This window comes from Cygnus olor, chromosome 5 (assembly GCF_009769625.2).
Source record: "Cygnus olor isolate bCygOlo1 chromosome 5, bCygOlo1.pri.v2, whole genome shotgun sequence".
Lineage (NCBI taxonomy): Eukaryota > Metazoa > Chordata > Aves > Anseriformes > Anatidae > Cygnus > Cygnus olor.
In genome coordinates this window covers 11372671-11390608 of record NC_049173.1, presented here as the reverse complement: position 1 = coordinate 11390608, position 17938 = coordinate 11372671, and the positions used below count along the sequence as shown (strand labels likewise).

General features: G+C 48.9%; 1 protein-coding gene across 1 annotated transcript in view; it reads left to right on the top strand.

Annotated features, from left to right (window-relative positions):
- RCOR1 (REST corepressor 1) overlaps positions 1–17938 on the top strand; it is an 84554-nt gene that overhangs the window by 47158 nt on the left and 19458 nt on the right. The window contains exons 4-5 of the mRNA XM_040557553.1: positions 12929–12981; positions 16997–17158. Coding sequence (XP_040413487.1) covers positions 12929–12981; positions 16997–17158 — 215 coding nt within the window. The remainder of the gene's footprint in view (positions 1–12928; positions 12982–16996; positions 17159–17938) is intronic.

Sequence of the window (17938 nt, the reverse complement as noted above, 5' to 3'; positions counted from 1 at the left end):
TGTGGGGTGCGTTTTGGCAAGGGGAGGGACCTGTCCCCGCTCAACAGCGGTGCCCCAGCCCTGGGAGTGCCGAGTCGGCCTCTGGGAGCTCAAAGCCTGGATCCTGCCAGAGGCTGTGAGCGTGTGCTGGTTGTTAGCCTGCCAGCCACTGCCTCGTGGGTGAGAGAGTTTTGGTAACCATCCTCAGGTGCCACGGAGAGGTGGATCCCCAGATTTCGGAGGGCTGGCTGCTTCTAAGTGACAAGAGGCTGTCTCGAGCTGTGGTTCGAGGGTTAATCTTTGCATAGAACAGGCTGTGGTTATTCTTCCCTTTCTCCTTTAAAAGGATGTGACACGAGCTTGAAAATCACCTTAATCTGGATTTTCTAACCTAAACCGACAGAATAGAGGACAGGAAAATATTTGTCTTCTCAGGGTGCTGAGCGTGGCTTTGAGAAGGCTCGACATGCTCTGTGTTGAGTTTCTGTTTTCAGTGGGTAGCTGAGCCAAATGGCTCTAAGAAGGGCTTCTGCTTCCACGTATCCTTTCACCCTCGGCTCACTTATTTTGGCCTGTGAATTCTGTGTGGACATACGACTCCATTAACTGCCATCATCAGTTCTCATTTTCCTCATTTCCTTGGGGCACAGGGTGCGCTAGCAATAAATAAATGTGAGCGGAAAACCACAAATGGGAGAGACGAGACCGGGGAAAGCGATCTTAAAATTTCCCCTTTAAAAATGAAGCCTCTGTTTAACAGGATGCGTTCGAAATGCGATTAATGCTTCAGAGGTACCCAGGAACCAGCGCAGCCCTGTGCCCCCTGCAGCAACAAAGAGGAGGATGGAGTCCCGTGTGTGTTCAGCAGCAGCAAAGCTGCTTTGTCCCTCCTCTCCGACATGCTGCAAGCAAGGTCTTTGAAATAGCTGGAACTGTGGTTTTGATGATTTCCCCCCTTCCCTCCAATCCCCCTTGCTGGAGGGTTACGACCCAGTGATCTGGTTTATAATGCAACCCCACGGAAGGTTGCGTTGGCACGGAGAGCGCAGCCCCCTTGGCTCTGGGGTGGGAGAGTGGGAGCAGCTCAGGCTCTGCCACCAGAGAGAAAAGTGGTGTTGAACTCTGAGCCGAGCTTAGGCTTTTTTCTTTGGGGCTGGCTGAGTGCAGCGGGAGGTTTTGTAAGATGGAGCGTGTGTATTGTGCTTTTTTTTTTGTTTGGGGTTTTTCTTCTTGTTTGTGTCTGAGGGTTTTTGTTACTGTTTTTTTCCCCCTTTTGTTTTGAGAATAAGAAAAATGTTAGCCTTAAAAATAGCTGCCAGGTAGATCCAAAGCTTCCAGGTCTCTGAGGGGTGGACTTCAGGGGTTATAATTCTTGCCTGCAGCTAGATGCTCACCTTTTCTTGCTTCCAGGGAAGACAGAAAGGAAACAAACAAAACAAAAACCCCACAAACAACCCCCTGCAAAAAAAAAAAAAGGCAAAAAAAGGGCAAAAAACACTTCTGATCTTTCTATTTGTATGTGTTCCTTCCATTCCTTCCCTAGAAATACCAATTTGGCTGTCCCAGTGACAGCAAAAGGATTAATGGAAGAGCAGAATTGGGTTTATGTTTATTCCTAATCCAAATTTCATATTATGCAGCGAACCTGGCAGCTGTGAAGCTTGGATGCAAATACCATAGCTGAAGAATTCAAGTCCATGAATCCAGAAATGAGATAACTGGTGTTTAATTTAGGATTCTGCTCGAGTGTAGCTATAGAAATAATAATGGCCACTTCTACCAGAAGCTGCAGTTGCTGCACTTAAGAAAATGCTCAAATATGAAGGTAGGCAGCATTTCATTTCAGCTGAGGCAACTTTTGATGCTTAAAGTGTCGATATTACCAACAGCAAAAAAAGATAGCAGGCTTCAAAGGCTCTGGGTGTATCCCAGAAATGGCTGGGTTGCCTCAAACTTAGCTGCAGTTCCCCCTTTGTCAGCTGCTGTGCTCGTTGCTGTTGCAATGCCGTGTGGAAATCTCAGAGCAGCTCTTTCATCATTATTACTGCAGGTTGATATTTCTGGATCCTGGATGCATATTTAAATGAAGATGAGGCTTTAACCCTTTCACAGCAGTGGTTTGTATTAGAGCCGGGAAAGCAATTTAGTTCGAAAGGACTGGTGTGCGCGCGTGTTTGGGGTGCATTTCACCTAAGGTACAGTGGACTTTTTCAAACAATAAAGAAAAAAATAAAACCCCAAATTCCCCCAAAACCCCCCAAAAAAGAGAAATGTGTTGGAGAGTATCCAGGAAAAGGGCGTCTTATCTAAGGTAGCTGTGTAATCCCGGAGGAATTTTTGCTGCTGTGCTGGGAGGGGGGGGGGCAGTCACCAGTTTCTTCATGTGCCTTGTTCTCTCCTGCCACCTGTTTGTTCCTCTTTTTCACTGCAGTAAGAAACAGGCCTCCAAACGTGTCGAGATGACCCAGTTTGAAAATGCCAGCTGCCACCGCAGTTGCGACTGCAGGGACTGAACCAGAGCTGGCACTGGGAAGAAATGCATGTTTTGTTTTTTGTTTTTTTTTTCTAAGAGAAGTTTAGAGACGAGATGACGTGGATGTAATGGAGTGATGATAGCACTGTTAAGAGTCACCCTGGCAGCAAGCCTTGATCTGAAATGCATTTGGGAGCAGTCCTAGCCAGCCTGATAGGCGCTGTGTAAGCTGTAGGACCAGTGTAACAAGAACTAGCAGGCTGCAGCTACGCTGTGCTGCTCGGGCCCAGCCCTGGGCCGGGCCGAGCGTGCTCCCGTCTTGCCGGCTTTAGCGGGAATGGCAGGCTCTGAGCCTTTCAGGGTAGGTCTTTTTTTCCTGACCTCGTGTCTCTTACTGTAGCTTTGAGGGAAGAGTAAGAAGGGTCAGGATCTGGAAGGGAACTGTTTTGTCCTGGAGCAGGCCGGTCAGCAAAAGCACCAACAGGAGGACGTTTACAGGGATGCGATGGGAGCTGTGTGCAGGCAGGGAGGAGCTCTTGTGGGATGCGTCTTTCGCTGAGGAATGCTTGAGGACGTCACGGGCATAAGTTTGCTGTGATGAATTCATCCTGCTGCTGAGTGTGACCTTTACAGAGGTGCTGGTGCAGGAGGCAGAGCAGCCAGACTTTCTCAAGAACATGTGCCAGAGCTTCCCTCTCCATAATGTTTGTTCTAGCATTCTTTGCTCTAATTAGGAACCACTCCTGCTAATTATTTTTCCTGTACTCTTATTTTTGCCCTCCACATTCAGGTTATTTTCCAATCATATGCTTCTCATGCACTTTCACATGATGGTAAGGGTAGTTATGAATTTCCTAGCACGGCAAGCATCGGAAGTAATAAATAATAACTTGAGTAAGGACTGGGCTTCTAAACCCTGGCTAAAAGCAGTGACCACATACCATGTTTTCATGTTGTCTGGGGTACCAGGAATTCCGCTTTGACTTAACCTGCGGCAGGCACTTGTTTGTTGCCTTAGTTCATGGCCTGCCATGTTCAGTGAGGAAGCAGCTGCTTTAGTCCAGCAGCTGACCTGTTCCTGCAGCGAGCAAGGATAGGAATTTCGAGAGATTGGGGCAGACAGCTGGGGGTTAGAGCCACAGCCACCCTCGAGGTAAGTCGTTCCCTTTAGGTTACGCAGTCCCCTGTGCGTTGGATGTGTTTGTCTCGTCTCTGTTCTGCTTCCTTCCAACTTGCTTGCACGCAGGGGATAATGGAGCCTTTCCAAGCAAGTTTGAGATGTAAATTTTGATTCTCAGCGACCCGGTGCCGTAGTGCAAAGAGTGCTGCTGTCAAAAGGTCCTTCCCTTCTCAGAACGGGCCAGTCCCAAACATCTCAAAATGGGTTTTTAACTGCATGTGTAGAAGGAACAAAAGCGTCTCAGAAGTACTTCAGAAAATACAGTGAAGATTAGTTCACGTCCAACATTAAGCTGCCTTCGCTTAGTCCCTATCCCTTTTCATCTAGTTTCACAGCTTCTTATTCACTCGAGTGCAGAGGTCTTCCGGGTAGCTGAGAACCAGTATCTGCTCCAGACTTTTTTCATTCATCTAGCTGTGCTTGGAAGTGAGGGAGGCCAGCAGCAACCACCAAACCCCCACATCAAACCAAGAAGCCTTGCCTTTGTGACTAACCCCTCACCGTCCCGGAGCAGAGGCTTCTCCTGCTCCAGCTGCCGCAGAGCTGGAGGCTGGTGGCCGCACCTGGAGGTCTCTGCCCTGCCCGAGCAGCTCCACGCTCTCAGCACGTCGCTGCCTTCCAGCAGCCGTGGGCAGCTCCGCAGCGTGACTCCGGCTTCTTTCCCCTCGCTGTCCGCTGGCCTGCCCGATGCGTCCTATCCACCCGAGTGACATTCTTCAAGGAGGTGGCTGAGGGACAAATTGTTCATTTCTCTGGCTTTTGTATGCATTATAAAGGGGGTCAGCATGACTCCTACTCTCGCGATGGGTTTTATTATCAGTAACAGTAATAATGAGCTGTAATTTAGCCCGATGGCTATTCTGCTCCCACACACCCCTTCTGCGCGTGTGCCCTCATGCTGCACAAAAGCCCTGGGTCGTGGCGTAGCGGAATTACCCGTGCTGTTTAAGAAGCTTGGCTCTGATAACGGTGCTTTTATTAGTTCGTCTTCCTAGCACAGTGGGCAACGTAACAGTTCTGGGTTTGGACAAGAGCCTTCAAAATCTTGTTGAGGGTGGGAAGTGAACCCTGTGGAAGGTTTCATCCTCTTTAGAGGGCTTTGTGTCTGGGTGTTCACTGGCACCTTCTGAGGCTGGTTGACAGCAGGCTGCTTGATCTGGCCTTTGAGTAGTCTGCTGACCCAGAGTGGCTGCTCCGTGTTAGGTTTTCTGGTAGGTTTTCGTTTGCTTTTGCGTATGAGGTCGCTTCTTTCTCAAATTACTTTATTCACTTGTTCAGAAAGCTGTGTTTTCGTGCAGCTGGTATAATACAAAACGAATTTCAGCATATACAGCATGACATGTGGATGAGGAGTTGAGAGATGTTTCTAGGTACGAGACCTAGGATGAACCTTGCATGAGACTGCTAGTCTGAGTCTGTTTCCCCACACTGGCTCCGTTGTTAGTGTGTCAAACTTTTTTTTTTCCGTAGTAGTGAATGAAGAAAGGCTGAGAGAGCTGGGGCTGTTCAACCTGGAGAAGAGAAGGCTCTGGGGAGACCTCGTTGCAGCTTTTCAGTACTTAAAGGGGGCTTATAAAAAAGATAGCAACTTTTTGCTCAATGACAGGACAATGGGGAATGGCTTTCAACTAAAAGAGGGGGGATTTAGATTAGAGGTTAGGAGGAAATTCTTCACTCAGAGGGCGGTGAGGCACTGGCACGGGCTGCCCAGAGAAGCTGTGGATGCCCCATCCCTAGAGGTGTTCAAGGCCAGGCTGGATGGGGCTTTGGGCAACCTGGGCTGGTGGGAGGTGTCCCTGCCCATGGCACTGGGTGATCCTTAAGGTCCCTTCCAACCTGAGCCATTCTATGAATCTGTGGCTTTTGGAAATGATGCACGGAATCAGATATTCTTTAGGAGTGCAAAAAGTAGTAATTTCCATAATAAAATCTGCGTGAGGGAGGCTTCTTCTAATCCAAGGTAATGTCTCTTGCATTGAACCATCTGATCAAATAATTTTTAAAATCTTCTACCTGTTGTGACAAGTACATTGATAATGTTGCTACTTGCATTGCTTGGGCGTGTTCCTGCCTTGAAGTATGTAATCTGAGGCTGGAGCTTCTCGGCAGAGTTAACTCAAGCCGTGGTCTGATAGCAGGGTACGTCTGGCTTTGGGACTCCTTGCACCGAATTGGGAGCGCTGTACTGAATCGTGCAAAGAACTGCTCTGCTGTAAACCTGCTCTTGTTAGGCATGTGCTCTATTCATTTACCCCATGTTCACTTTCTTATCTGCGTCTTGGAAGGTCACATGTGGGATTGAGTATTCCCTCCCTGCCAGCAGGTACCGTGTGCTGCTTTATGTTCTTACATGGGATCCCAACCCTCTAGATCATTACATTCGATGCAGTCAAGTGCCTCTCTGATTTAGGGTCAGATTTGCGCTGCTGGATGATCCATCTTTGTTCAGAACCCATATCCTCGTAGGTTAGTGGTCTGAGTGGCTCTGCCTATTTGGTGCTGGGTCCCAAAGGTGCAGATTCCCCTGGGCTGTCAGATCTCCCCCATCCTTCTCCGCTGTGGCACATACGAGGCACCCGGGGCTCTCTGCAGGTACAGGTGTGCCACCCCTCCAGGAAAGCAGCATTGATGCCGGGGCAGAGCGAATCTCTAGCTGGAGCTTAAATGCGTTGCCCGTGCAAGAAGCGGTCTTTTCTCCCCGGAGTCCTCTGTGCGCGTCCTTACGGTGTGTATCCACGTGGCCTCTGAGGCACACGTCAGCGAGGGAGGCTTCCCTTCCCTTCCTCCTGGCAGGCCTCGCCACCAGCCCCACTCCCCGTGCTGAAAGCCCGGCCCAGCCTTTCTCCTCCTGATGCACCAGCTGAGGGCGCAACTTCAGGAACCAGCCTGTGTTGGCAGAAGCTTTAAGGGAAACGCGTATACCACTAGCAAAAGGCCTTTCCTGGTAAACGGCTTAAGATGGTTCTGACAAGCTGCAGAAGCCGTGCTGGATGTGTCAGTACACCTGCGTCTGCGGTACAGCTTTCTTGCTGATGCAGCAGAATCTAAAGGCAGGGGGATCAGGTCTTGAACCATCACTGGAGCTTCGACTTTGGACTTACCTTCAGATGCAGGCAATGCAAAGGGAAGGATTAGGAAAGAGAGATGGGAAATAGCCGCTTTTATTTGCTAGCGTGTTAGCGTGTTTCACTTTGAGAAATAAAACTGTCAGCAGGCACAAGGGCTGCTTGCAGGGGTCAGATCTCACAGCAGCGGGGCACTCCATTTCATCCCTTCGTTCTGCTACCTGAGGCTGCAGCTCCCTGGCTCCAGGTGTGGCTGGCAGCGACTTTCCTCATCGGCGCTGGTTTCCATCCAGCCAAGCCTGTTCCCGCCTGCCTGCTCATCCCTGCCCTCGTGCTGTGCTGGGGTAAGGAGCAAGCTCCGCTTTTGGCTGGGCCAGTCTAAAGGCTCGCTGAAATTAGGAGGACGAGCCCTGCCATTCAGACCTGGCCTTCCTCAGGGTGCCTGGGGGTGAGGGACGCTTACCCTGGCCCTGCTGCCAAAGGAGACGAGGTGATGGTCAAGTGGAGTCTGAGCTATGGGGAGGTAGGTGGGTGGGAGCTGAGGCCTCCTGTGTGGTCGCTTGGCTCGAGGTACCCTGCCCCTGCTGCAGGGTATTTTGTCTTGCTCCTGATCATGGTAACTTCCCCAGCTGAGGTCAGTTTTTCTTTGCCTTGAAGCTGCATCCAGACTTCTGCCTCACCTGCTGTAGATACAGTGGAGTTAAGGCCCAAATCTTCACATGCCTTTAACTCATGAAGCGTTGAAGTAGCCTTTGTGTCGCTCTAGTGCTCTCTCTTCCTAGAATCGGTCTGAAAGGAGGCCACGTACCTGCCCAGGTGAGTGCAGCAAGGGCTGTAAAACATGGCTGTGCCCTGGCTCTCCATCCCTCTCCTGCCTGTGGCACGCTGCCTCTTGCCAAGGAGAGGAAATAGTTTTTCCAAGGCATAACAGCCTTTTCAGTAGATGGGTTTTGTTTGCTTTTGTACGTGATTCCACCCAGAAAAAGTGGTCAGGCCCATCCCGCTTCGGTCTCTGCCTGCTCCCCACCGCCTCCTGTTGCTGCTCACTTGAGCGAGGCGCTTTGTTGTCTGAGCTTGGCACTTCTCGTGGCTTCCTCTCCTGTGCTGGGGCCACGAGGTGGCAGGATTGTTCCACCGACGCGGCGAGACGGCAATGCAGCTGCTCATTTATTTCTACGCCGAGGTGGAAACTGTGGCGAGTTGTTTGTGTACTGTCATAACAGTGTTTTGAAAATTGGAAGGATTTCACATGTATATGTCTAATCCCCGCTCTTTATTTTCTTTATATAACATTGATTTGTTCTGGGTCTCGACGACTTCTGTTCCGAAGGGAGAAGGGAGAGGAGGGGGAGATGGAGAGCCACATCCGAAATTCCTCACAGGTTCCAGCATTGATCAAACCCCGTGAAGCGCATTACTGAGGCTGCGAAGGCTGCTGCTTTTGTCCTTATTTCACCCTGTTCTGTCAGGGTATTGCATCACGTAATATGCAAAGCGTTCAGAGCTCCTGCAGTACCCCAGTAATAGGGGTGAACTGAGGTTGCAGCAACAGCTCTACCTCTGCATTCCCGGTGCGTTCCGTAGGCTTTAGCGCTCCTGCCTCTGCTGCAAACCCTCCGCGGGGTCACTGAGTCCACCAAGCACGACGTGATACCTGTGGGGTCTGTAAGAAGCAAACCGGGGCTGGGGTGTGGGGGGAATTCTCCCAAAAGACCCACTTGGAGAGAGCATTTCATCTGATCGAATGGTGATGAGGGGCGGCATTGCTTTCAGGCGTTTCTCTTCTCGGAGCTCTCCCACCCCCCATCCCCAAATTAATGCTCCTGTTTTACATCTCTGAATTCACTGCTCGAAGATGCGGGACTGAAAATCAGCAATGCAGTTGTTTGCTCGTGTCAGCCGAGAGGGTCCCCTTCCCTTTGCCTCTAGTGAGGAATTCTTGCGGAAAGGCGGCTAGCAGAAGAAAAGGCTGTGAGAGAGAGAGACGGCTGGAAACAAGACCACAGCGTTCAGGGGGCTGATGGCACCATTTTGGTCAGAAACTCCTCTTTCTAGATGGCAGAGGAGAAGCACTTTCCTCTGCTCCCTTTCCCGTTCCCCTACATCTCCCTTCTCTGTTTGTGTTAATGCTACACTCGGGGTCCTTCGGTCATCTTTTTGTAGATCTCCCTCCCTGCGTTAGAGAGAGGTGCTTTTTGAAAGCATCTGAGCACCCTGTGCTCCTCTTTGCTGGTGAGTACGTATGTGTGGCTCTGTTCCCTTCGTGTCCTCACCTTTTATCCTCCTCCTGCCTTCCTGCACACGACTGCCTGTAGGACGGAGCTGTTTGGGTTAGCGCTCACTCCACCCTGGGCAGGGGGTGTGCGGGGGGGTCCTGCTCTTCCCCGCACAGCTAAAAGGCATGCAAGAGAAGCAATGTAGCCGAACTGGTAAAGAAACGAACCAGTTTGTGCTTCTGTTCTGTCCCTCCTCCCGCATCTGGTTTCTAGTAGCAACAAGAGCCTCCACAGGAGCAGAGCATCTCCTGTGTCACACGACTGTCTCTGCTCAAGTGTTGTCGTTCTGGCCCGGTCTGCGCAGAAATCTTCCCAGCGCTGAGTTGGGTGGGAGGGGAGGATGTCCTCAGCTCCCCTGTTCAGCTGAAGTTGTGCTGGCAGAGGGACGTGCGGTGGCCCAGCTTATGCTGGGGCTGCTTTGCTGTCCTCCCTCTTCTGGAAAGCAGCTCAGAGCTGGGCTGGCAAACCGTCTTGTCTGGTGTAAGCAGGGCTCTGCCCCAGGCTCCTCTGGCTCCGAACTCCGATGTCTAAACAGATCGCTGGGTTACACGCCGAGCGTGCCTGAACGCCACTGAAATGCAGCGGAGCAGAATTTCACGTGCCCGCTGCCCTGGGCTCGCTGGAAGTGCGTGGGGAAGGCAGAGATGGAAGGGAGCGCTTATTTGTCTGGTGTGGCATGTGAAGCATTAAGCTTGTGGCAATTCCAGGCTCTGCTGGTATGGCGGGCGAAAGGGATCCTGTGACTCAGCTGGTGCCCTGCTCTTTCTTGCTCAGTTCGTGTGGAGGGGGATGGTAAAGAAGGGAGTGCTCGAGAAGCTGTCAGACCTCTCAGATGGTGCAAGCACCGAAGTGAGCGAGCCACAACGAGCCAAGAAACGACAGGCACAGTGGGCCAGGTCAGCTTGTTCCCTGCCTGTGTACAAGAGTACAGCACGGACTCCTTGTCCTTTCTTCTGCAAACACTTCTAGGGGATAGAAAGAGCTTTCCTTTGCTCGTGGTTGGTTTACTGCCTTATTGTCTCTCTTCTTCTCTTCCTCTGCTGCAGCAGCGAGGTACAACACGGAGGTGTTAGATCCCCACCATGCCAACAAAGGCATCCTGTCTCCTTTCATGGTGCCGATTACTGATAGTAGACTATTTGGTTCTGTGGTGTTCTGACTTAATTCAAGAAAAACCTCACTGGTGTGGGGGATCCTTGCTAATGTTCTTAGGATCTTAGGATTAGGAGAGAAAAGGCTGTAATGATTTTTAGGGGTGGGGAGCAAGGGAGGGAAGAAGTATGCTTTCATTGCCTATGGTGTCTGGCATAAGAAATGTAATATGCTGGAGAGCAGAATGATCTCATCTCTTCTCTGTATATATTAAAGGATAAGATGCTGAAGTCAAATCAGGAACCGTAGGTTTTTCTACAGTGAAGTGAGCGAGTTAATGCAGCAGTATTTAGCATTCAAGGGCTTAATTCAGCCTTGGACTTCAGAGAATACAACTCCTTTCCCTCCTCCCTTCCTTCACCTCCCCCTTAGACAAAATTTATCACACTGCATGTGGAATACCTGGCCTAAGGAAGCCAAGAGTACTTAGCTGAAGTACTGGGAAATGCCATACTTAGGATTTCCTGGCAGCCTCTGCTTTTGCTATGCTTATAAAGTCTGGGAGCATCAGAAGTTGCACATCTGCCCACATCCTACTGATCTTCCCTTCCTCATTTCTTCCCTTCCTTGTTCAGCGTGAGGAGGGAAGGGATGGTGTGTGAAGAAGAGGCCGTTCCCTTAGCTGTCCCCACGTGGTCCTCCCGGATTGTGTTATCTCCTCGAGCTGTGGTTCTGTGACCTTTTTTGTTTTCCTGTGGCAAGGCTGGTTTCAGAGGTTCCTGCCTTGCTGAAACCATCAGGATGTTCAATTCAGCAATGCAGCAATTTCAGCCTAAGAAGCCTCTGTCACCGTCCTGTCACCTCCACCATCTGTGCAACTCTTCTGCTATGTTTGCATAACGCGAGAAAAGGCTGTTAGCAAGAAGGGAGGGTTTTTATCCCAGTCCAGCACGGTCCTTAGAAACGATTTGCTGACTTGGAGAGACAGATGCGTTTTTCCTGCAGGGCTGCAAACGAGTGGCTGCAGCTACACCTTTCCTCAGAGGGCTAATAGAACTTAGTGAACCCATCCCGAACGTGGTCCAACAAACAGGCTCGTCAGTCTTTGGGAGTGCCCGTTGTGTGCAGGTGGGTGGGGAGAGCAAGTGGGAGCTTGGAGAGCAAGAACTCCATGGGGTGTCCTTGCCGACGTGCGGCTGCGCCCGCATCCAGTACACGCTCTTCTCCTGCCACGACATGCGGCTGTGTTAATGTTCTCACAGGCTTCTCCATGGCACTTAACAAAATAAAGATGTTGCAAAAAAAAATTGTGTGAAAATGAGTTAATGCATCTTGCCAAATGAAGGATGGGCATTGATATCAAATGCCGTGTTGCCTAGTAAGACGGGCTGTCTACTTTACCTAGGTTTCATTTGTTTCTAATGATGACAAGCTGAAGTCAAGAGGCTGGTGCTCTCCTGCTGTGCCTTTTCTCATCTGTCCTCTCTGTTTTGCCCAGTAACTTCTGAGCTCACTGCTCAGTTTGCTCAGTTGAAGTCAGAATCGAGGAGTGTCCTGCCATGAAGAGGAGGCTTTAAGAAACACCATGTTGTTAGACACCAGCGAGTCACTGCGGGTTCTCATAGAACAAAAGGCATGGGAGCAGCACATGTGAGAGCTGAAGTTAATCATGAGGCACAAACCGTGGGAAATGTGGCTTCCTCAGCTGCAGTGCTCACAGAACCGTTTCCTTCCTTAGTTGCTGTGCGTGCTCTCCATGTCATTGTTGGATGCTCAGCGCAGGAATTTGGTTGCATCCCTCCGCAAGTGTGTGCAGAGAAAGAGGGGGGGAATGACTTCTGAGCTCATTGCTAAGTGACTTGTCTTGAAGTTCAATATTTGTACACCAGTGAGAACTCTGGCCATGTGTATTTATTCGAAGCCTTCCAGGTGCTTTGCGCATCAGGAATCCTACAGACAACCAATGCTTCCAGCATCCTCTGCTCCGTCAAGTGAAGTGGGAGTCTCACTTTTAGGTTGTTTTTCAAGGGTATTATCATTATGGTGTATCTAATGATGACCAAGTGCAAGGACACGGGTTTTGGAAGATCAGCACTGACTTAGATCCAGTTGCAGTTGGATGTAATGTGAGCTCGGTCTCTCATACTGGAAGAAACATTTGGGATTTAGTTTTGTCTATACAAAATACAAATCCACAGGGCATCTTCATGTTATAAAGGTTAAAAAAAAAACTTGCAGGGGCCTGGTATGTAGAGGTCGGGTTTGGTCCAAGATGAGAATTGCTGAGGCATAGGGACTGAAAAATTTGCCAAGATATCTGCAGTGATTGTGTAATGCTAGGATTCTGGCAGTATTGGAAGGGTATGGATCGTGTTTGGGGTGTTTTGTTCTTAAGAAAACAGCTGCTGTGGGGTGGGGGGGTTAAAAGGAAAAAAAAAAAAGAGTTGAGACTCATATCTCTGCAGTTCTGGAGAACAAGATTGGTAACTTGATATTAGAAGAAGATATTAGAAACTTTCAGAGAGTAAATGAGAGCAGATCATGGGAGAAATGCTTGTGCTTTTAACTCAAAAATACCTGTTTTGAAATATTATATGTTGTGTTTCAGAAGTACTGAAACTGGCTTGGATATCATGCATCATTTAAGCTTGTTAAGGACAATATGTAGTAGTTTGGCTGTTTTTCTTTTGTTTCCTTCCTTTCTTGAATGGTTGGCAACAGCAGCTCTTTATGTGAGTTCTGTGTGGAGGATACAAAGACCATGGCTGAAGTCAGAGCTGCAGGACTGTGTTTTAGCTTGGGAAGGGAAGAAGAGATGAGATAATTGTATGAAATGCCCTTATGCCTTCTCTTTGTTTTTCAGTGGACGAATACATTGCCATTGCTAAAGAGAAGCATGGATACAATATGGAGCAGGTAACAATCTTTTGAATGCTTACTTTATGTAAAAAGTTGTTTTCAGCAGGTATTAAAACTTGGCTTAAAGTGACTGTCTGCAAGTTCTTCTTCCCTTACTTTTTTTTTTAACTGTCTGTTTTCTTCTGTTTACTTCTCCCCAAACTGGCTGTTCCTAATGGTAACCCATGCTCTGGGATTATAGAGTTCACCTTGAATTTTACGTAGAGTCAAAAGAAGAAAACAAAAACAATGACATAGTTTCTAGAAGAGTTTGACCACAAGTATTATGTGTCCTAAGGTGACCACCTGGTGAATGCTTTCGGAACCCCTAAACAATATTAAAAAGACCAATGACGTGTGTTTGGACTGCTGCCTGCTTGTGTTGCAGTTTCCAGTTGACTGCTCCACAGCTGCTTCATGGATCTCTTGGATTATTAATGAGCTATTGAACCATCACGTTCTTTTGAGACAAACCAATATCCAGGGCTACGCACCTTAAGACTGTGTTGCAGATGATTTTGCCATTCATAAATGAGCTCTTCAGGTGTCTGTGCAGTACCAGTAGACAACTTCACCAGCTGTCCCTGAGGTTAGCCACTGCCTTTAGCTTAGGGACTGAAATCCTGTTTCAAGGTGCAGACCTCTCCTTTACTCCACTTGGTCTAGGATTGTGTACTAATCTTCCCTGTATTAACTAACACTGATTTCAACACTTGCCTAGGGAGATGAGTAGCGACTGGGGAAATTTTTCTGAACTCTCTCTAGAGTTTCCTTATGCACTAATACTTGCCCGGAAAGGTAAGGCGGGGAATCTCATGACTTACTGTATTGGCAAATTACATACTGTAATCTCTACAAAGGGATTCTAAGAAAGCTTGAAAATTTATGAATTTGTTCATAGGCTTTTGCCTATTACCATAGAAGTCTGTGATTTGGTCAGGCAGGGGGTTTATTTAAATGATTCTGCTGTCTTTGAGTCAGGCTTTCAGTGGTTGATATTCATCCTCAAAAAGACTTCTTGTGGGACGTGAACATTAAAATCGAAATAGCCAGCAAAAGTTTCTGAAAACTCAGGATGATCAGAGTTAATATTTGTAGTTTCTAAGAGCAGAAAATGCCAATAAAAAGAACAAAAAAGCACTGAAAGGCTGCATACTTCAATCCAAATGAAATCCTGGATGGCTCACTTCAACTGAGATAGGTATATCCAAGTACTGGAAATTGTGGGTAATGTTTGCTAAAAGAGTAATAAAAGCTCAGGATAATAAAAGCCAGTTTCGTTGTTTCAGTGGAGAAATATTTGGAGAGTGTAGACTGATCCAGAAGAACGATGAAAATGAAGCTTGTGATTTTTAGACAAACCGAATTCTTGTAGTTTGGAAAACTTTATTTGGCTAACAGCTTTGTGTTCATTTTAATGTTGGAAATAGATACCTCCCACCCTTTCCTCATAGCGCCTCCTTCCCATCTGCCTTCCCCCTGCCCACCCCTCCTCTGGGTACAGAAGTAGAAGTTTTGGGACTCTCCAAACCAGGGCACGGTAGCTAAAAATGTCCCTCCTTCTAAAAACTTTTCCACTTTTTCTCCAGCACTCTGGAGATGAACATGTGTCCCAGGTCCTTTGGGATTTCCTAGACAACCAAGCTAGGCAGTTCTAGGAAATAACTGGAAAGGATTTGCCTTGTACCGTGGCTTGTGTTACCAAGGGACGCTTTCTCTTCAGCAGGTACCATGAGTGTCACTGTTGGCTGGGTAGCTTTGGAAGAGCCCATACGGCACCCCTGGAAGCCAGTCAGGACGAGCTTTAGGATTTGGCCACTTTAGGATTTGGCTCTGCTGGCTGACGTAGGCCTTGCCCACACATGCACTCCCAGACAGCCAGTCTCCTGTGCAGGTTGCCTGGCTAACAGCCGTAACACGGATTGCTGTCGTGCCACCCGTGCCCGCCTGCCGTGGCAGTGAGGACGAGCGGCGAGCTGTCTGGCAGGCCGGCTGGGTCAAGCACCGGCCCTCCAGCTGGCCGTGTCCTCGCCAGCATGGCTCCCGTGTCACTGTCCCTTCTCCCTGCTTGTTAGTGGCCAGGCGCCACGCTGCTGGCTCTGCTGCTGGCAGACGGCTGCCGGAGGGCTCGGGGCTGTGCCCAAGGGAGTCCCCTCAGTCTCGCCAGCTCGAGGCAGGCAAAGGGCAGGCTCTGGCAGGGCAAGCCTGCTTGGGCTGGTGTTGGCAAACTGCGGCAGGCAGTCGCGCTGAGGTGTAGAGGTTATGGGCTTTTGGGAGCGCTACAGCGGGTTGGCCATGTGCTGTGCTCTCCTGCCAGCCTGGGTCAGATGTCCTGGGACAAATAACGCTGGCAAAGCTGTGTGCTCATGTGTACGAGGGCAGAGAGCCCTCCTTGGGCAGAACAGGGGTGAAGGAGGAGTGTATAAGAGCTTCTCAGTGCTTTGCAGGTGTCATCTGTTTATAATAAGCCATCATCTTAGATGTTTTTTGTTGTTGTTTTTAAATGGATCTATTCCTTTTTTACAGCAATAAGGAAGAGCTTTTTTTTTTTTTTGACCCTTCGCTTTGTGGAAACAGCTATCCCTTTAGCCCTGCCGTAGCGGTGTTTAGCACCAAAATGGCTCCTTCCATGTCTTCCCCTTGTTTTCTCACAGGGATATTTGGTATAGCATATACCTGAAGCTGGAAGGCATGACAGGAGAGAAAGCTTGGTCCTTCACGACTGCAGAATAGTTTCTTTGGCTTCACGCTTTCCAGAGTGGACGGAGATAACTGGGTGTGTGGCTTCTGGGCCACCTCTAGTGACTGGGCCGTGCCCAAGCCTTTCTTGTTCTGCGTCTTGGCAAAGGGACTTTTGAACCGGGGGAGAGAGGGTGCTTAGGCGCCACTGAAAGGCCAGCAGGGTCAGGGCAAGATCTTGGATAAGGCTAATGCCCGTAGTCCTGCCCCGTGCAGATCTCAGTGAAGCAAGAACACAAAGGGGAACTGCTTTTTTGCATAGCGAAGCACGGTGGGGAAACCCCAAACTCAGAGGGATTTTGTAGCTCTGAGTGGACAGGATGAAACTACTAGACGAGGGTAACCGAGGCTGCGAAACCCAAACTGAGTTTGCATATGCTGAGCGGGTTCCTCTGATGTTTTACTCAGCATGTTAGGTGTTGTTTTCACTTTGCAGCTCTTGTGAAAGGCTGGTTTCTAGCTCTGCAGAGTCAGGCCTTCCTAAAATGACTCGCGGTGGTCACCAGCACGCCAGATGTAGTGATGTGTCATAACACATCACCCTCGGGAGAGGGGTGGCTTTGAGTGAGTGTCTGGGGACAGGCGGGAGGAGGACCGTTTGCAGGTGCTGAAGCGCAGCGCACGCACTTCGCCTGTGGAACTGGAAACCGGAGACTGCCACAGCGAAACGAGATGTAGTTGAGGGGAACAAATGAGCAGCCCCTAAAACAAGTGAGGTTTGTTCCTCCTTTTGGCCGGGGACGTCTCGGCAGCTAGTCAAAGCTGCGAGCACCCTTTGCCCCTTCCTTCTCCTGGTTCTTCCCCCGCCCTCTCGCCTTTTCTTGCCCTCCCCCTCAAAAAAAGCCCCTAAACACCCAAAGGGAACCCCAGCCAACTAAACCGTCCTCCTGACTGCACGGGAAACGATGGGAGGTCAGGAAACTTCTTGTCAGTGCTAAAGTCCAGTCTGGTTTATAGGTAGTCTTCCCAAGGCTCTGCTTATCTGTCCTGTGCATATCACGATTCGTAAAGTAGGAATCACGTCTTTGATTTCCTTCTCCCCTTTCTCTGTTGGTACTCCCTTCTTACTTTGCTACCTCCATGGTTTGTGTGAATTCCAGTAGTTCCTCAAAACCTGGCAGGGTGTGGGGTCAAACTCCAGGTTTCTGGCACACAGAAGTGTCTGATGGAGCAGGGAATTAAAAATTATGGTCAGCGTGTTGCCTGAGAAAAATGCTGTAGCTCTCCCTTTGCACGCATATAATAATACAACTTGTGATTACAGTTGTCCCTGTGGTGTCCTTGTTGTTTCTAGGCTCTCGGGATGCTGTTTTGGCACAAGCACAACATCGAGAAGTCTCTGGCAGATCTGCCAAACTTTACTCCATTCCCAGATGAGTGGACAGTGGAAGACAAGGTCTTGTTTGAACAGGCCTTCAGTTTCCATGGGAAAACCTTTCACAGGATCCAGCAGATGGTAAGTGGTGTCAGAGGAGTGAAAAAGCAGAACAGGCAGTTGGATGATCTCCTGTGCTGATCGTGCTGAACTGCTGTCTAATGCTTTTGAGAGAAAACGGGCCAAAGGGGATGTTGGAGGAAAAATAATACTGTGACTAGATAAAAACAACATTGCTTCTGGAGTCTCTGCAGAAGTGTTTTCTTGAAGTGCTTTACCAGCTCAGGATAAACTTTGACTGTGCAATTTTTATTGGCTGGAAATTATGGTTTTCAGTCCCCTGTGTGCCATGGTAGTGTTTGTCTCAGTTGGAGTTCAGGCATGGTCTGTACACACGTGCCCACCCACACACTGAGTAAAGATTATCTCTGTGCAAAGTTGATTTCCTTTCTTGCAGCCTGCTTTTTAGGAATTCATTTTATTTGAGTATGAAGTCTGTGTTTAATGTGATTTGGGACTGTCAGTGGATGCCGTGGTGGAGGTTTATATATCATTTCAAGTATTCAGTCCTTTGCTTTCAATTGCTAGCTATATTTTTAAAACTAAGATTGAAAACTTCAAGGGTAGACTTCTGCCTGAAAGGGAATCGCTGGGGTATGTGTGGGATAAGGGAGCAGGATGTTAAAAAGCTGACTTCAAGCAAAAGGTAATGAGAGATCCTTTTTGAAATATGGAGAGGATGGGATGTAGATGTTGTTTATTAATTAAATCTTGAGTCTTTCTTTGACTAGCTTGTCACCAGGGTGGGAACCAGACTTTGTTCTTCTCTCTCCTTCAACCATGGTTGTGACTTTCTGAAGG